Raw genomic sequence first — 19,121 nt, forward strand, 5'->3', positions numbered from 1 at the left:
GCTTGCCTTTTTTTATTACTATCATATATTGAATAATGAATGGAGGGTGTCCTTTATGCAGAAGTTCTGTCCAGGCAGTCAAAATGTTCCAACATTGTCAAATTCAGCACAGTATTAGTGTTAGACTTGTGAGTTCTTGTACCAAGTAGAGCGCTACTGAGCCTGGTACTCGGACCAGGTTCTGCTTGGCAGCCAGACAACCCCGGGTTTCTCCTGCGCTGACTGCCGTTCACCAGAGGTTGAGCTCCTAGGTGAGGGCGGCCTGCAGGACTTACGAGACGGAGCTGGAAGCGGGGTGGTGAACGTATTGGCCAGGCAGGCAGCAGGCAAGAGAGTAATCCAGGTACAGGCAAAGTCAGTAGGCAGGCAGCAGGCAAGAGAGTAATCCAGGCACAGGTAAAGTCAATAGGCAGACAGCAGGCAAGAGAGTAATCCAGGTACAGGCAAAGTCAGCAATGAGGGACAAAGTAGAGAAGAAGCAAACTACTGAGCAAGTAACACCTACCAAAGTAGAAGCCGAAGCATGGAGTCCAGGAAGAGCTCAGCTGATAAAGTGCTGGTGTCTGACATCAGCAGGAACCAGTAGGGAGTAGGAGCACAACCATAGGACAAGAGCAGGGGGAGGAGGAACTGGAAGACCAATAGGAGAGAAGCAAGGGAAGCCAGACAGAGGGAGTGCAGACACAGGTGCATGGAAGTAAAGCAATCAAGGAGCCTGCAACCACCATCTCTCTGAACAAACCCAGAGAAGAACTACACACACATGGCTCAGGGCTGTGCCAGTCAAGTGTGCGTGTCGACGGGACCCCACGCAGCCTGAGGACGCTGCTTGCGTTGAGGTAGGGGACATGACAATTAGTCACCAAGTTTATACAAAGTTAATTATGTTCAGTGGAAATAAATCTGTTGGTTCAGGCTGCTTACTACTGAAAATCCATCATTGTTTCATTATTGCTACTAAGTATTACATATTAAGGACATTTGCTTTAAACTTTGTTGTAATTCGTTTATTCACTCCTTACATGCAGATGGTTTTGCTTCTTAAACCCAAAGGTGAATCCTAAGGGTGGCTGAACAATTAGGTATAAACTGTTGTTTCTGACTTTTGTTTTAAAGTGCTTTGAGTCCTGCTGATCAGTACATCTGCTGTCTAAAATTTTGGAAGATGGAAATGAGAAAATAAAAATTAAGTTTTGGATGTACTCTGTAGAAGTTGTTGTACACTGTGTATGGATGCCTTTTCTGGTGTGTTCATGTGATAATATTTGAATAACTGTCTATACTTATGGCTACGATTTCTGAACATGCGACATCACTAAAGGACAGGCTTTTAAATCCCAGTTGGTATATATGCTAATCTCAACTTTGTCAAATGTTTCAGACATGTCTATGCACTTGCTCCCATGATATAACTGAATTCTATGGTGATGGCACAAGGAAAGCAAGTTTGATCCAGGGAAGACTAACTCAAAATAACCTGCTCCTTCGCTGAGCCCTAGTATTACCCTATTAGAAATGCGACCATACTATGCCTCTGTGGTTATGTTTCACTAATAAGTTAAACGATTAACTGACTTTCTTGAAAGGATTATATAAACTTTGAATGCATAACTAGAGTTACAAACATACACTTATTTATTCAACGTTACAATTCCTCATGTACAGCCACAAAACAACCTTTTAGGGTGGATAGTGTTCGCAATGAGCTCCTTTATTATTGACCAGATAGAGAGAAGAGTTTTCAGTTTTGGCACAGTATATAAGTCATCACAAGTCTTTGGTATCCTTGGTCTCCCTCCCACTTTTATTTTACGCTAAATGACCAGATAACCAACGGAGGGAATAGTGAATGACCTCCCCCTACTCCCCCAGTGGTCACTAACCCCCTCCCACCCCAAAACAAAATGTTAAAATATTTTTTCCAGCCTCTATGCCAGCCTCAAATATCATACCCAGCTCCATGGGCGTCCTCGGGTTTTGTTTTGCATAAAGTAAGCAAAACGCACACCGCCACCAGCTGAATATCGGACCTATTATAAATGAAAAATTGGAACAACACAACCATTTATGCACTACCAACGAACATCTACCCTTCCGAAAGCTGCTGAAAACTTACCTCTTCAAACAAGCCTACCCAAACGACCCAACCTAATTTACGAACCTAATCCACACCACTAATATTACCTATACCTCAATCCTCCCCCCACATCTCTTCCTCTTGCCCTACTCTATACATCCACACCATAATTCTACTATCCTACAACTGTGTTATCTCTATGATACTCTGTAGCCCATACTATGTAAGCCGCACTGAACCTGCTATCGAGCGAGAAAGAGCGGGGTATAAATGCAATAAATAAATAAATCTAAAGTACCCATTATCTTTCCCCATATGCTGACACAAATAACCATGCCTTACATCATGTATGGAAGTATGCCATATCATTAATATCTCATAAATCTTCAGATAATTTGCTCCATAAAACTGTACCCACACATGAGAAGGATCAGGGGTGGACTAACTATTCGGGCAACCGGGCAGGGCCCGAGGGCCCAGAGACTCTAGGTGGCCCAGAGGATCTCCCTGCTACCGCCACACACTACAGCCCCCCAAGCCTCAGTGGGCCCTCCCTGGTCCCACCTTGAAAAGCCCTGGTGGTCTAGTGGCCTCTGCAGGAGCAGGAAAGAACATCACTCTTTCCTGCCAGCCGCCGCTAATCTGCCCGGCACCACCATGTTTTAAAAAATGGCTGCCGAGACTCCCTGCAGCAGTCTTGTGAGACTGTCAAGACCTGCGAGACTACAGTGGGAAGTCTTGGCACCCATTTTGAAAAACAGTGGTGCTGGGCAGGAAAGAGTAGGGGGTTCTTTCCTGACCCTGAAGAAGTCACTAGACCACCAAGGCCCTTTTGGACTGGTAAGGGCCCACTGAGGCTCAGGGGACTGAAGTGTGTGGGAGGGACGTGGCAGCTGCATTGTGTGGGAGGGGGAGACAGCGACCGGGTGGGGGGGGAGGGGCCCAATGAACTTTACTGCCCGAGGGCCCAGATCACTGTCAGTCCGTCTCTGAGAAGGCTCATTTTTTTTCTTTCAGCCAGTGAAACACTTTGGCTGTCCCCAGAAGTCCCTGGTCAGATGAATGCATCAACAATGCATCAATATCTCTGGCCTAATATAGACTGTTAAACCTTCCAGCATCATTCCATTCAACATCATAAAAATGAAAGTTAAAATTCTCTGCTCTATTGGTAACCCTCAATACTGGATGAATATGCTCACATGTCTTAATACCAGTAATTATTCACATAGACATATTTTGAAGCAGCTGTAATTTTCTCAATTGTCGCTTAGGTAGATCTACAACAACAAATTACAGTAATCAAGTCGAGATAATCCATGCATGCAGCAGAGTAACCAGGTCCACCTGATCAAAGTAGGGACATGAATAACAAATACTCCATCTTGTTACTGCCACCACTTATTTTTCAAAACTGAAGGAAGGGTTAATCTCATCTATGGGGTGACAAAATCTGATCACCTACTTCATCTCCCAAGGGTTAATGTCATCCCCCCCCCCCCCCCCCACCCACCATCAACAACAACAACATTAAAACTGGCAAGGGATACTAGACTCTGTGAGAGTTTCAGGAGAAATAGACATATATGCTTTTAAAGTGGCTGACATGTTGCCATTTCATAACATAGACCAGTAATGGCGAACCTTTCAGAGACCGAATGCCCAAACAGCAACCCAAAATCTAATTATTTATCACAAAGTGCCAACAGGGCAATTTAACCTCCCTCCCAGTTCCAGGGTGCCCCCTCCCTCCCTTCGAGTTCCAGGTCCCCTCCCTCCAAATTTTAAAAGTCATCTATCTTACCTCGTCAGGGTTAGGGCGGCAGCAGCGGTAAAAAGCATGCAGGCTCAGTGCTTAGTTCAGTTTTCAATTTTCCCTTCTCTCTCTCTCTCAGCTCTGGTCCCGCCCTCATTTCCTGTTTCCGCAAGGGCAGAACCAGAGCTGAGAGAGAGAGAAGGGAAAACTGAACTAAGCACCGAGCCGAGCCTGCATGTTGCCACCCTAACCCCGACGAGGTAAAATAGATGACTTTTAAAATTCTGAGGGAGGTCACGTGATGCTTTTGAACGAGGCGGACGTGAATCTGGGCTCTCCCGGTCCTCGACTCAAACTTTTCAAAAAAAAAAAAACCCTGCAAACGCGAAACGAGAAAAATTTCGCTGGCGATCAAACAGAAGAACTGTATGGACAAATATATGAGCGCCGTTCCGAAGATAATGCCCCCCAAAAGCGCGAAAAAAGAAAAAGAAACGGCGAAGGCGGTGGGAGGCCTAGAGGTCGGCACACTACCGCAGGCCTCGGGGGCGTTCACGGCTGAGCAACTACAACAGCTAGCAGAAGTGGTGAGAGCCGCGATTGACCCAAATGGGATAAAATTGCAGAACAGTTAAATGCGCTAGAGTCACTTACCACCGAAACCACAAAAAGGACAGGGGAGCTGGAACAGCGAGTGATGGCGCTGGAAGAGACGTTTGCCCCTGCGCAACAACGCCAGACCAAGATGGACGCTAAACTAGAGATTTTCCAAGAGAAGCTCGACGAGCTTGAAAATTGCTCCCGCCGTACGAATCTTCGTATTGTGGGGTTTCCGGAGTCTGTGGGAGCCTCAGTGCTGATGTCAGTTTTGGAGAAATGGTTGTCGACTGAATTCGCACTATCGGACCATGCGGGACCATTGTGCTTGGAAAGAGCGCACCGCATAGGCAAACAGCAAGATGGACGGCGAAACCCCAGAACGGTGATCTTGAAGGTGCATAATTACATCCATAAGGATGAAATCCTGAGGGGGTTTCGGCAGAAGCGAAATGAGGTTAAATTTGACGGACAACAAATCCTAATATTCCAAGATTATTCAGCGGGACTCCAGGAAAAGAGGAAAAAATTTAATCAGTACTGTAAGAAACTATACGAACGGAAGATCCAGTTCATGTTGGCCTACCCAGCAGTATTGAGAGTGAGAGACAATGGACAATGGAAGGCCTTGAGAACACCAGAAGAAGCACAGGCATATGTACAAACTCTAGAAGCACAGGAGCGGGATCCAAGCGACAATGACTGATTACAAGTCCCACATGAAGAACACATTGGATCAAGACATATCTAGGTTTGTGACAGTTGGAGCTACAGGGCTCATAAAACTTGATTTACGTTGGAGTGGGTGGGGGACCGGGAGAGACAGAAACCCCTGACACCCATTAGATATGGGCACTTGCTGTGAGGGATTTAGGGATTGGGGAAAGAAGAGAAGGGGGAGAAGACAGAGGGTGGCTGAGGAGGGAAGGGGGTGGGGAGGGGGGGAAGAAGACACACAAGCAGTACTTAACAAAACAATTGATTTATTGCTGACACGGGTTAGAAACCAGGAGAAAAATTTAGAGAAGAGGCTAAACCACAATGGTGTGCAGATGGGGAACCTTGGAGTGGTGGCTGGGCACTCCGAGGAGGTAAAAGTTATCATCTTTGCAATGACCCAGATTCAAACAACCAAGCATATCCCCAAATAGAGTTCGTATAGTCTCCTGGAACGTAGGTGGCATCACCTCCCCCATTAAGCGAGCAAAAATTCTGACAGCATTGAAGAGACACGGGGCGGGAGTAGCGTGCCTCCAGGAGACAAGGCTCTCCAAGGAAGAACACGAGAAGCTGAAACGACATTGGGTGGGAGAGGTGTTTTGTTCCCCAGCAGCAAATAGAAAAGGGGGTGTTGCCATTCTTATTCACAAATCCCTAATGTGTCAGGCACAAATGGTATTCAAAGACGGAGAGGGGAGGATAGTGGGGATCAAAATTAATCTGCAGGGAGTAGAATTACATTTAGCCTCTATATATGGTCCTAACACCCCAGCACACTCTTTTTATGCACAACTTTTAGCGAGATATAAGGCTGTACCAAAAATACCACTAATTATGGCAGGTGACTTAAATCAAATAATGGATATGGAATTAGACAGGTCTAAGAAACAACAACTGAAACAAAATCCTAGTAATTCACTACTGCAGATTTTCTGCAGAGAGATGGGCCTGCTAGACCCCTGGAGGATTCTGCACGGAGAGGAGAGGGATTACACACACACCTCTAGAGCACACCATACGCCGTCTAGAATAGACTATATTCTCACAACACAAGACCTCTTTCCTAGAGTCAGAGAAGCTAGAATTGGACCAGAAGAAATCTCTGACCACGCCATGGTCTGGTTAGATGTGGAAAACCCACAGTATTTTAGACAATCCCCGGGGTGGAGGTTTCCAGCTTATTTATACCATTCTAAAGACTTTGAAGGTTTCCTCCAAAAGAAATGGGAGGAGTACTCAGCTAACAACCAGGCTCACAAAGAAGACCCAATTCTATTCTGGTCAGCAGCGAAAGCTGTCCTAAGGGGTGACATAATCGCTTATGTTAGCGCCCGAAACAAACGTCTCTCACAGGGGATAGTAGACTTAGAGAAGAAACTTAAGACGGTCAAGAGAAAATATACTAGAACCCCAAATCAAGCGACATATGAATTAATGGTAGCCACACGGACAGCTCTAAACAGCCTACTACATGAGAGAACTACAAGATCCCAGATATATAGGAAATTTAATTTATATAAATTTGGAGATAAAGTGGGTGGGATGCTAGTTAGAGTAGTGAAAGGCTCTCGGAAATCCCACTTTATACCTGCTATAAAGAAGCCCATGGGAGAAGTAACAAACAAAATGACTGAGATAGCACAAGTGTTCAGGGACCATTTTGCTACATTATACGGGGTGACCAGCAAATCAAGGCACATGGGGAATGACATAAGGCAATATTTACAAACACGGGGACTAGGAAAGATTCCAGCAGATAACGTAGAGATCTTAGATAGCCCTGTGACAGTAAAAGAATTACAACAAGCCATAAGTGCTTTGAAACTGCATTCGGCGCCGGGACCTGATGGCCTGTCGGGAGAGTTTTATAAAATACTAAAAATGCAGATAGTGGGCCCCCTGACTGAACACTTAAACACGGTGGTGGAGGTTGGCCACTTTCCGCAACATACTAATTTGGCAACAATTAGTTTAATACCCAAACAGGGTAGAGACCCATTACAACCAGGCTCCTATAGACCCATCTCCCTTATAAACGTGGAAGTCAAGATACTGTCTCGTATATTGGCGGACAGACTGGCACCTCTGATACCAAACCTTATTGGGGAGGAACAAGTGGGGTTCGTCCGAGGGCGACAGTCAGTACAAAATGTACGGAAACTTATTATGGCAATGCTTTCAGAAGATGACACTAATATTGGCAGGATGATTGTGAGCTTGGACGCAGAACGCGCATTTGACCAAGTAGACTGGGAGTTCATGTTTGAAACGCTGGGACAAGTGGGCCTGGAGGGATGGACCCTGCAAGCTATACAAGCGCTATATAACCAGCCACGGGCTAAGGTCCGAGTGAATGGGGTCCTGACAGAAGATTTTGGGATAAACAAGGGTACTCGGCAGGGATGCCCCCTTTCCCCACTACTTTTCCTATTAACCCTAGAACCTATGTTGATTGAGATACGGGCAAATAAAGACATTAGAGGTATCCAAGTTCATGGGACAGAGTTAAAAGTACTTGCATATGCAGATGACGTACTACTGCTGCTGAGCAACCCTCAGGCTTCACTAGACAATCTCCTACAGGTTATTGACACATATAGTGAGTTATCCGGATACACATTGAACCAGACAAAGTCTTTGGCCCTGCCACTGGAAGAGACGGTTAGGAGTTCGTGGAGGGGGCAGCCCCAGATTCCTTGGGGGACTCAGCACCTTTGTTACCTGGGAGTTACTATACCAATAGAAATGAAAACTCTATATGATAAGAATGTCCGACCCTTATTAGACACCACTAGAAGATTATTACAGCTTTGGAGCTCTTGTCCACTATCATTAATGGGTAGGGTGGGGTTGGTAAACATGATAATAATTCCAAAATGGTTGTATAAGTTTCAGGTGTTACCAATCCACCTGAGAAGGAAAGAGGAGAAAGAATTACACAGACTAATACAAAAATTCCTGTGGAATCAGAAAAGGCCTAGGCTCCCCATACATATCATACAAAAACCAAAGCTACAGGGGGGAATGGGGTTATTAAATATACGTCATCTAATCACGGCTTGCTCCATGAGGCATATTAGGGATTGGCTGACAGGTCACCATCACTTTTCAGCAACCCAATTAGAGATGAAAATGTCCCCAACTGCACACCTGGGATGGGTACTACATGCATCAGGTCGAGCGCTCCCTGGGGGGCTGGGGAAGAATCCACTAGTGACAACAGCGAGAGCAGCATGGAAGTGGCTGTGTAAAAGATACTATTTTGATTGGAGGGCGACTCCTTTCCTGCCTTTGTTTCATAACCCTGACTTTCCAGAGGGCACCTCCTCGAGGACCTTCAGTAACTGGAGGAAGCAAGGGATTCATTATGTTTATCAGTTGGTCTCCGAGGAAGGTGAGACCAAACCCTTTGCGGAACTACAAAAAGAGTTTAAACTAAAGGAGTCAGACCGCTTCGCATACCTTCAAGTTAGACACTATATTAGATCCCTGGGTTGGTCGAATCTAAGCGAAGACGTTCAAGATATCCTGAGCTCAGACCTGACCTTAGGGGCACAAGTAGTAGTGCCACTAAAATACCACCATAGATCATTACAGGACTCGACGGAGAATATAGACTTTCGAACTAGTGCCCAAAGGTGGGCTGGAGATTTGTTGACGGAGGTAACAGAAGAAATATTGCACAATTTTATCATCTCGATCCAAAAATCCTCCATTTTTACCAGATATTGGGAAATGCAATATAAATTTGCCTTAAGACTATACATCTCCCCGGACAGGGCGAAGAGGGCCGGCTTTGGAGGAAATGGAGTCTGCCCATGGTGTGGACAGTCTTTGGCCAAACTCGCCCACATGTTTTGGTACTGCCAACATATTTTGCAACTGTGGACGCAAATTTTGAGAGAGACCAAGAGATATTGGGGACGTACAGCACAGAGACACCCTTTGATGCTCCTTGGAGAATATAAGTATGTCAAGCCAGCTCCACCGGGTTTCCTAGCTTTTCTACAGAGAGCGATGCTGATGGGAAAGAGAGTAATCCTGCAACACTGGCGCGATACTAGAGCCCCCACAATCGGATCCTGGAGAATACAAATGATTGAACTTTTGAAATTAGAGAGACGAAGTTATCAAGATCTGTCGACGGAGGAGGGCAAGAGGTTTCAGAGAATATGGGAGAACTTCTGGGACACGCTACAACCCTTGGCAAGAAGCAAGATTTTAAATTAGAGGGGCTGAGAAAGAGACTCTACCTGACCATTTGATAATCAGCTTGTGTGGGGGGAGGGGAAGGGGGGGACGCACTATTGGGAGGGAGGGAGGGAGAGATTGTTGGGGGGGAGTAGGGAGGGGAATAAAGGGAAAATACTGGACTTCGGCAAAGTAATACTAGTTGCTTGTTGTATTAGGATTTCATAGATCACAAACCAAGATTGTATTCTGTCAAGCATTGTATGTTAATAAAAAAGATTTAACCATAAAATTCTGAGGGAGGGGGCCTGGAACTCGAAGGGAGGAGGGAACGAACTTCCGGTGAGTGAATGAACTTCCAGTGGGTCTCTCCTCCGCTCCGACACAACTTTGAACTGCTAGTGTGATCGCACCAGCAGTTCATAGCGGAAGTACGAGGCGCGCGTGCCAACAGAGAGGGCTCTGCGTGCCCTCTCTGGCATGCGTGCTATAGGTTCGCCATCACTGACATAGACATTCATATAGTGCTACAGGGACATTATCTGCCCGATATTTAAAACTATCCTGGCTGGTTAAAAAGCACTTAACCCACCAGCTATCCAACAGTATTCAGTAGGAGACTGCCGATTATCTCCGGCTGAATATTGCCGGTTAGCGCTTACTACCGGATTCTATATAGCACGCCTAGAGATCAGCGCCAAAATCCAGGTGTATTCTGTAACAATGTGCGTAACTTAATTGGCTAATCCGTGTTGATAACAGCACTTAACAAGCAATAAGGAGCATTACTTGGCAATAATTAGACTTTACGTGCACAACTCGCTAAGCGTATTCTGTAATGAACTGTGTCTAAATTCTAATGTGCAGTTGAAAAGGAGCAGGGTCATGGGTGGGGAAATGGGCATTTTGTGGGTGTTCCAAAATTTACACACGTAATTATAAAATATGGCCTAGGGCGCATAAATCTACATGCAGGGATTTACGCCACATTTTTGTTCATGTAAATGGAGGCACATAGTTTTACGCTCAGGGATATCATCTAAGCATATTCTGTATACTGCTCCTAAATCTAGGTGCCGCTTATTGCATATGTGTAGGCGGAAATGTTTATCCACGCGGATTTTTTAGGCGCCTTATATAGAATCTACCCCATAGTGACAGGGGCGTGGCCAGACTTCGGCGGGAGGGGGGCCAGAGCCCAAGGTGAGGGGGCACATTTTAGCCCCCACCAGTGCCGCCGACCCCCCCCCCCCTGCCATTACCAACCCTCCCGCCACCGCCAACTTTGACGACCCGTGCTGACAGCCCCCTCCTGCCGCCAACCCTCCCCTGCCGTTGCCGTAGGCTACTTTTACTGGAGGGGTCCCCAATCCCCGCCAGCCAAGGAGGTCCTCTTCTTCCTCCAAAGGCTTCATTCGGTTTCTGACATCCTGCACGTTGTACGTGCAGACGTCAGACTCACAGAAACAGAATGAAGCCTTGCAGATCAACCAGCACGTGCAGGACGTCAGACTCACAGAAACAGAACGAAGCCTTGCAGATCAACCAGCACGTGCAGGACGTCAGACTCACAGAAACAGAACGAAGCCTTGCAGATCAACCAGCACGTGCAGGACGTCAGACTCACAGAAACAGAAGGAAGCCTTGCAGATCAACCAGCACGTGCAGGACGTCAGACTCACAGAAACAGAAGGAAGCCTTGCAGATCAACCAGCACGTGCAGGACGTCAGACTCACAGAAACAGAAGGAAGCCTTGCAGATCAACCAGCACGTGCAGGACGTCAGACTCACAGAAACAGAATGAAGCCTTGCAGATCAACCAGCACATGCAGGACGCCAGACTCACAGAAACAGAACGAAGCCTTGCAGATCAACCAGCACGTGCAGGACGCCAGACTCACAGAAACAGAACGAAGCCTTGCAGATCAACCAGCACGTGCAGGACGTCAGACTCACAGAAACAGAATGAAGCCTTGCAGATCAACCAGCACGTGCAGGACGCCAGACTCACAGAAACAGAACGAAGCCTTGCTGGCTGATCTGCAAGGCCTACGTACTTTTTCTGTGAGTCTGACGTCCTGCATGTACAACGTGCAGGACATCAGAAACAGAACGAAGCCTTCGGAGGAAGAAGAGGACCTCCTCGGCTGGCGGGGATTGGGGACCCCGCCAGCAAAGGTAGCCCACAGTGACGGAGGGGGAGGGTTGGTGGCGGGGGGGGGGGGGGTCGAGAGGGTCATCGGCAGGGGAGTCCAGGGCCAAATCTACGGGGGCCTAGGCCCCCCCATGGCCCCACGTAGCTACGCCACTGCTTAGTGAATAACCAGTTATACCACACAATATAACCAGCTATCCACTAATACTCAATGGGGATATCCTGAAAACCTTGACTGACTGGATTGAAAGAAAACCTCTGTAGTATAAACAGCACATCTAATCGCTTTAGCACGCAACTGTCAGAGGGGTGTCACCAACTTCCCTTAAGCTGTTATAGAATCGGTGCTAACCTGTGGATTCTATATATGGTGTCAAAATTTCAGTGCAGATCCAAGATGCAACTGAATTGGTTAATGAGCCGTTAACTATCAATTGACCTTAATCAATTACACTGGTAAACGGCATTTTTGTTACAAAGAATGTGATTGATGTTCTTAGCTAAGTCATGGGTGCTGAATTCGAAAATGAAATGTTTTTGCCTATCGGGCTCAGTTTTCTTGTGACATGCTACCCTTTTTATAAAAATCCTTGAAAGCGCTGCATTTTGGTACCCTGCTGTGCAGGGCCGCCGAGAGGGGGGGCGGGGGGACAAAATCCCCAGGGCCCAGGCCTTCAAGGGGGGCCCGGTGCCAGTCCCACCCGCCCTTTGACCGTCTGCCACCGGGCCGGCCCTCTGTATTTAAATCACCGCGCGGTGCGACTCTCCCTCTCACCTCCCTGTGAGGCGGAACTCCTCCCTTCGGGTCTCCTTCCCTCCCTGTATCCCGCCCTCGGGGGAGCAGCAACAGCAGCGGCGACCTCGGAGGGGGGAGGGGAGCGGTGACCTTGGAGGCAGGGCGAGGCGGGAGCGAGGCGGCCTTGTCCCGGGCCCGGCCAAGTTTCTCGGCGGCCCTGCTGCTGTGGATTAATTTAATTCAGCAGTTGTAATTGTTGGAAAAACAATTGAAATATACTAGGAATTACAATACAAAACCCTTAGTTTAGAAAGCCACCACCAGGAAATAAGGGAGGTTTGGCAACATTGCCCATGAGTCATGTTCGAACATGTTCAAACGCGTACTGTTGTGTCAGTTGCCACCTGTATCTCAGCATTGAGAGTTCAGTCAACAATTTCTGTTGGAAGTGACTGCTTGTAGTTCTACGTTTGTGAAGGTTTGTGTTTTGTGTCATTTCAGAAGAAATGCCTCGTACCTGTGCAAATAGCCCAAATTCTTTTTGTTATATCTGTGGAGAGTTTACTCTGAAATCGCAAAAACGAAAACTTAATCCTCTTGTAAAAAAGTGCTACGAACTATATTTCGGGTGTAAGGTTGGTGAACAGGACCGCAAATGGGTTCCCCACATTTGCTGTTTGATGTGTGTTACACTCCTGACAGGCTGGTTAAAAGGAAGACGTCGCATGCCCTTTGCTGTTCCCATGATTTGGAGGGAACCAACGGATCACACAACAGACTGTTATTTCTGTCGGACAAAAATAGCAGGAATCACCTCGAAAACAAGGAAAACTGTGCAATATCCTAACTTACCATCTGCTATAAGACCTGTATGTCACAGTGAAGATTTGCCAGTACCAGTGCCGCCTGAGAATTTGATAGTGAGTGAAGACGAATACAGTGACGAACATGCAGAAGACAGAGAAGGAGATGTGCATACCGACCCATCATGTCAGGACCTCTGTGAATCAAATGTGCTCCACCTTTTGACACAAGGGGATCTCAACGATCTTGTTCGTGATTTAAATTTGTCGAAGCAACAGGCTGAGCTTTTAGGTTTGAGATTAAAAGGATGGAATCTTCTTTCTTGCGATACGAAATCCAAGGGAGACGTATGTGTTAGGCGGGGAGAGTCTGATAGGCACGGACGGGGAGAGGGATCTTGGGGTGATAGTATCTGAGGACCTGAAGGCGACAAAACATTGCGACAAGGCGGTGGCAGTAGCTAGAAGATTGCTAGGCTGTATAGAGAGAGGAGTGACCAGCAGAAGAAAGGAGGTTTTAATGCCCCTGTATAAGACGTTGGTGAGGCCCCACCTGGAGTTATTGTGTTCAGTTTTGGAGGCCGTATCTTGCGAAGGATGTTAAAAAAATGGAAGCGGTGCAAAGAAAAGCTACGAGGATGGTATGGGATTTACGTTCCAAGACGTATGAAGAGAGGCTTGCTGACCTGAACATGTACACCCTGGAGGAAAGGAGGAACAGGGGTGATATGATACAGACATTCCAATATTTGAAAGGTATTAATCCGCAAACGAATCTTTTCCGGAGATGGGAAGGCGTTAGAACGAGAGGACATGAAATGAGATTGAAGGGGGGCAGACTCAGGAAAGATGTCAGGAAGTATTTTTTCACGGAGAGGGTGGTGGACGCTTGGAATGCCCTCCCGCGGGAGGTGGTGGAGATGAAAACGGTAACGGAGTTCAAACATGCGTGGGATATGCATAGAGGACTCCTGTGCAGAAGGAATGGATCCTCAGAAGCTTAGCTGAAATTGGGTGGCGGAGCAGTTGGGGGGAAGAGGGGGTGGTGGTTGGGAGGCGAGGATAGGGAAATTGGGTGGCGGAGCAGTTGGGGGGAAGAGGGGGTGGTGGTTGGGAGGCGAGGATAGGGAAATTGGGTGGCGGAGCAGTTGGGGGGAAGAGGGGGTGGTGGTTGGGAGGCGAGGATAGGGGAGGGCAGACTTATACGGTCTGTACCAGAGCCGGTGATGGGAGGCGGGACTGGTGGTTGGGAGGCGGGAAATACTGCTGGGCAGACTTATATGGTCTGTGCCCTGAAAAGGACAGGTACAAATTCAAGGTAAGGTATACACATATGAGTTTGTCATGGGCAGACTGGATGGACCATGCAGGTCTTTATCTGCCGTCATCTACTATGTTACTATGTTTTTCGTGACCGACATGCTATTTTTTCTGAATATTTCTCCAAGGAAGGTGACATGGTCTTTTACTCTTATGTTGCTTATATCTTTGATTTCTTTGTGAACTGATGCAGTTTTTATGGAACTCTTGTAGCAGAAGCGTGTCATTTTGCCAGATACATATAATAGCTACATACGCCGACACAAGCATTTACAAAAACCATTATCACATGAAAACTGAGGCTGATACAGAAATTCTGAAATGAGATCTGGATTCAGGGAAGAATTGTCTTCCAGAAAATGTATGTTTTGTTCTTGTTACAGAAAAAAAGGGTTTTTTTTTGTAGACCAGTGTTATTGATGTTAATTTGCACTCATTTGGATATGCTTTCACAGCTACCTGCGCACTATTTTATAACACTGGGCACCCAAATCCCGTAGCGTGCAACTCAAAAGGGGTGTGGCCAAGGGAGGGGCATGAGTGAGTCAGAGGCATTCCAAACATTTACGCACAATGTTATAGAATGGCACCATATACACATCAAAATGCCATGAGTTGAGCGTTTATATACATAAACATGAGTTGAGCGTTGGCATTTACACCAGGTTTCAGCTGGCGTAAATACCAACAGTCAACATGAGTCACAAGAATCGGCTCTAAGGTCCAAGTAAGCTTTACAGAATAGTGTTTAGCACCAATATTTCCGGCACCGATTTTTGAGCTCCATGTATAGAATTTTCCCCTGTGCTCTTCCATAAATTGGAACCCTGACTTCATTGGTTCTCGGCCCACTATTAAATGGCTTCTCCACCAAACTCATGTCTTAATATCTACCTTCAGGCCTTGGTCACAATGACACCTGACCAACGACAAGATGTCATGAGAGCATCACAGGTCACCATGTCGGAGAGTGAAGAAAAGGTGAAGCCATACACCCTGGAAGAATTCTCGTATGATTATTTCAGGTAAAGTAAATAAATACATTCTCTCCTGAAAATTAAGACAAAAGTGTTTCTCCATTTAAGTTATTTAATCGTATCTCCCTTCCTTGTCAGAAAGAATCAGGGTTTCTTGTTTCAGATGCTGTTGACTTGCAGTAGGGGAGGAGTTTGATAAATGCACGGGGTGAAGAGCACATGTGGACCATCAGCTTTTCAAAGGGAAAGTACACACCATACTTCCGCTTTGATAATGACCACAGAACGAGTATTCTATATGTACATTCATGCACTTGAATTTGCTGGGAAAGCAGAAGAGTAGAGAATGCGACACGAGCTTCAACACAGGGAGGGTTGAACAAAATATCTTTATTGGAGTTATCTTCAACCCTCCCTGCGTTGAAGCACGTGTCGCATTCTCTACTTTCCTGCTTTCCTTAGACTATACGTAGAGGTGTTTTCCTGTTCTTTGTGAACTCTTGAATTTGCTCGAACACTTGCATAAATACAGAGCTCTCCCCAGCCCTGCTGTTGGGAACGCCTTATAAACTTAAATGGGTACAGGTTGTATGTGCACCATTCCACATGCATTTTGGGTAAGTTGTTTTGTAACGGGCCGTTCTGCTAGGTGCAGGTTCCGCAGTAGCCTATACATAGCACATACTTTACAGGTCACATTTCTGTTAAAAATGGCGTGTGTGATCAGCAGTTTATTTGGAAAGTTACTCATGCTTTGAAATGAGCACATGTAATCTAAAAAATTAACAAACTGCTAAAGAGCAAAAAAGTTACAGAAACTAATCAAAAAACAAAAATTGCTCTAACGTTGACTCAAACTCATAATATGCGGAAGATAACAAAAATGTTGAAACCAATTGAAACCTCAACAGCCTGGGGTGCCTACATAGATGGTCAATCCCCAAAATGGCTACTCTCACTGGTTTCAGAAACCCTCCAAACCCAACTGCAAAGGAAAACAACTCCCTGATGGAGAAAAAAAAAACCTTTGTAGCCATGTATGTTAAGTAGGGTTACCATATTTTGTCCCCCCCAAAAAGGAGGACACATGCCCCGCCCCCACCACACACCCCACCCTGCCCCCTTTCATGCCCTCGCTCTGCCCCCGTCACATTTTCCCCTCCCCCCGTCACTCACCCCGGCACCCCCCTCCCAGTCACCCCCTCCCCTTACCTTACTACTGCCCTGGTGGTCTAGTGACTCTTTGGGGCAGGAAAGAGCCCCCTCTTTCCTGCCCGGAGCACTGCCCTGCATGCATCCTTCTTGTTGCTGATCTCGGCGCCGATTCAAAATGGCCGCCGAGAGTTGAAGTCTCGCGAGGTCACTTCAACTCTCGGCGGCCATTTTGAATCGGCACTGAGATCAGCAACAAGAAGGATGCATGCAGGGCAGTGCTCCGGGCAGGAGAGAGGGGGCTCTTTCCTGCCCTGAAGGCGGAAGAGGTCACTTTACCACCAGGGCAGTAGTAAGTAAGGGGAGGGGAGGCTAGTAATCTGCCTGTTTGTCCGGATTTCGGCCCCGCCCGCCAGCCTACCCGTTTGTCCAGAAATCCGGACAAACGGGCAGATTGGCAAAACCCACCCAGTTGCCCGGACATGTCCTCAAAAAGAGGACATGTCCGGGTAAATCTGGACATATGGTAACCCTAAGTTAAGAAATCATGTGCTGAGCTTCAACACATGTCCCTAATGTGCACCTTATTATGTTAGCCCCTGAGATTCTCTCGAGGGCAATTTCTCCAAATGGGTTAGTTTTGCACATACTATGACAAGAAGGAACCTCACTCCAAAGCAAGGGTATGTGGAGTAATACATCAGTCTCTCAAATTTACTGCTAACACTTGCCATGGTACTTGCGTTGTGCCAAAGAGAGCTTCCTTCTAGAGCTCATAAGATGTAACGTGAATAGGCAACTTAGCCAGATGCACTTGGAAGTTACTACTACTACTATTTAGCATTTCTATAGCGCTACAAGGCGTACGCAGCGCTGCACAAACATAGAAGAAAGACAGTCCCTGCTCAAAGAGCTATGTAATAAAAGTGAGCCAAGTATAGGACAATCAAGCCATTGTGACATCACTGATGAGGTTGGCTCTTATTGGTGGCCTGAGGCATTATGACATCACAATATTAGCTCTGGTTACAAGAGACTACTACTACTACTATTTAGCATTTCTATAGCGCTACAAGGCGTACGCAGCGCTGCACAAACATAGAAGAAAGACAGTCCCTGCTCAAAGAACTTACAATCTAATAGACAAAAAATAAATAAAGTAAGCAAATCAAATCAATTAATGTGAACGGGAAGGAAGAGAGGAGGGTAGGTGGAGGCGAGTGGTTACGAGTCAAAAGCAATGTTAAAGAGGTGGGCTTTCAGTCTAGATTTAAAGGTGGCCAAGGATGGGGCAAGACGTAGGGGCTCAGGAAGTTTATTACAGGCGTAGGGTGCAGCGAGACAGAAGGCGCGAAGTCTGGAGTTGGCAGTAGTGGAGAAGGGAACAGATAAGAAGGATTTATCCATGGAGCAGAGTGCACGGGAAGGGGTGTAGGGAAGGACGAGTGTGGAGAGATACTGGGGAGCAGTTCTTTCTGATCAAGCCTGTGTTGCCCAAAACAATGGGAAATATTTCCGGGCCTTTCTGCCACATTTTCTAGGTCTTGAACTACATTTCGTGGTACTTGAGGATCTTCTCTCTCTCCACGTGATTCACTTGGGACCGACACCTCTATAATCAGTGCCATTCTGGTGTTTTTTTCCCTTGTACCGCTCTATCTGGTGTCCTGTATTCTTTTTCTGCTTTTGCAACTGTGCTTTATCTGTGATTCCAGGCCCCCACCCAAGCACACCCTGAGCCGGGTCATGATCACCAAGAATCGAGGGAAAGACAAACTCTGGTGCTATACTCGAGAGCCAATCAAGCAGCCCCTCCTGAAGAAGGTCCTGGGCAATGAGGAACTGACACAGGAAGCCTGCATGGCATTCATTGATATCCTTTGGCTGGGAAAGTGCTTAGACAGAATTGGCAAGGGAGAAGGTGTAGTCTGAGTACATACTGTGAGTGCATAAGCATCGCTGTACTGGGACAGACCAAAAGTTCATCAAGCCCAGTATCCTGTTTCCAATAATATATCTATTAGTCTTGCAGCTTTTTCTGATATTGACACTTAGTACCAAGAAATAGAACGTTACAGTAATCCAAGTGAGGTAGGACTAACATTTGGACTAGTAGTGCAAAGGCTTTTTGGTCGAAGAATGGTCTGACTAGACGTAGCTGTCTCATTTTGAATAGTGTTTTCTTCCATAGTGGATTACTATGGGAAGAGAAGGTGAGTGAAGAATCAAGCATGACCTTTACTGGTTTCAGATTGGACTGTAAAGCTTTGACCATTGGACAAAGATATGGACGATGGGACCTCTACTGCCTGATTTCGGAACCACAGGACCTTGGTTTTTTGCGCATTCAGTTTCAGTTTATTGGTCAGGGCCCAGGTGCCAACAGCAGTCATACCATTTATTTTTATTTATTTATTTATTGCATTTGTACCCCACATTTTCCCACCTGTTTGCAGGCTCAATGTGGCTTGCATAGTACTGTCAAGGCATTTGCCCAGTCGGTTGATAACAGATACAAGGTTGTATAGTGATTGTATGAGTTATAAGTGGAGAGTCGCAAGGGATGAAGATTGCGTGTTGTCCAGTACGATTATAGTCATGCTGTGTTGTTGGGTGTAGAGGTTTACGTGGGGTCG

At 46.5% G+C, this 19,121-nt stretch overlaps 1 protein-coding gene across 3 annotated transcripts in view; it reads left to right on the forward strand.

The window, feature by feature from the left end:
- Nucleotides 1-19,121, forward strand: part of MYO7A (myosin VIIA) — a 324,978-nt gene that overhangs the window by 265,834 nt on the left and 40,023 nt on the right. For all 3 annotated transcript variants that reach the window (XM_030200068.1, XM_030200066.1, XM_030200067.1), the window contains 2 exons: nucleotides 15,257-15,381; nucleotides 18,201-18,358. In XM_030200068.1, coding sequence (XP_030055928.1) covers nucleotides 15,257-15,381; nucleotides 18,201-18,358 — 283 coding nt within the window. The remainder of the gene's footprint in view (nucleotides 1-15,256; nucleotides 15,382-18,200; nucleotides 18,359-19,121) is intronic.

The sequence above is a fragment of the Microcaecilia unicolor genome, chromosome 4 (genome assembly GCF_901765095.1).
Source record: "Microcaecilia unicolor chromosome 4, aMicUni1.1, whole genome shotgun sequence".
NCBI classification, from domain to species: Eukaryota; Metazoa; Chordata; class Amphibia; order Gymnophiona; family Siphonopidae; genus Microcaecilia; species Microcaecilia unicolor.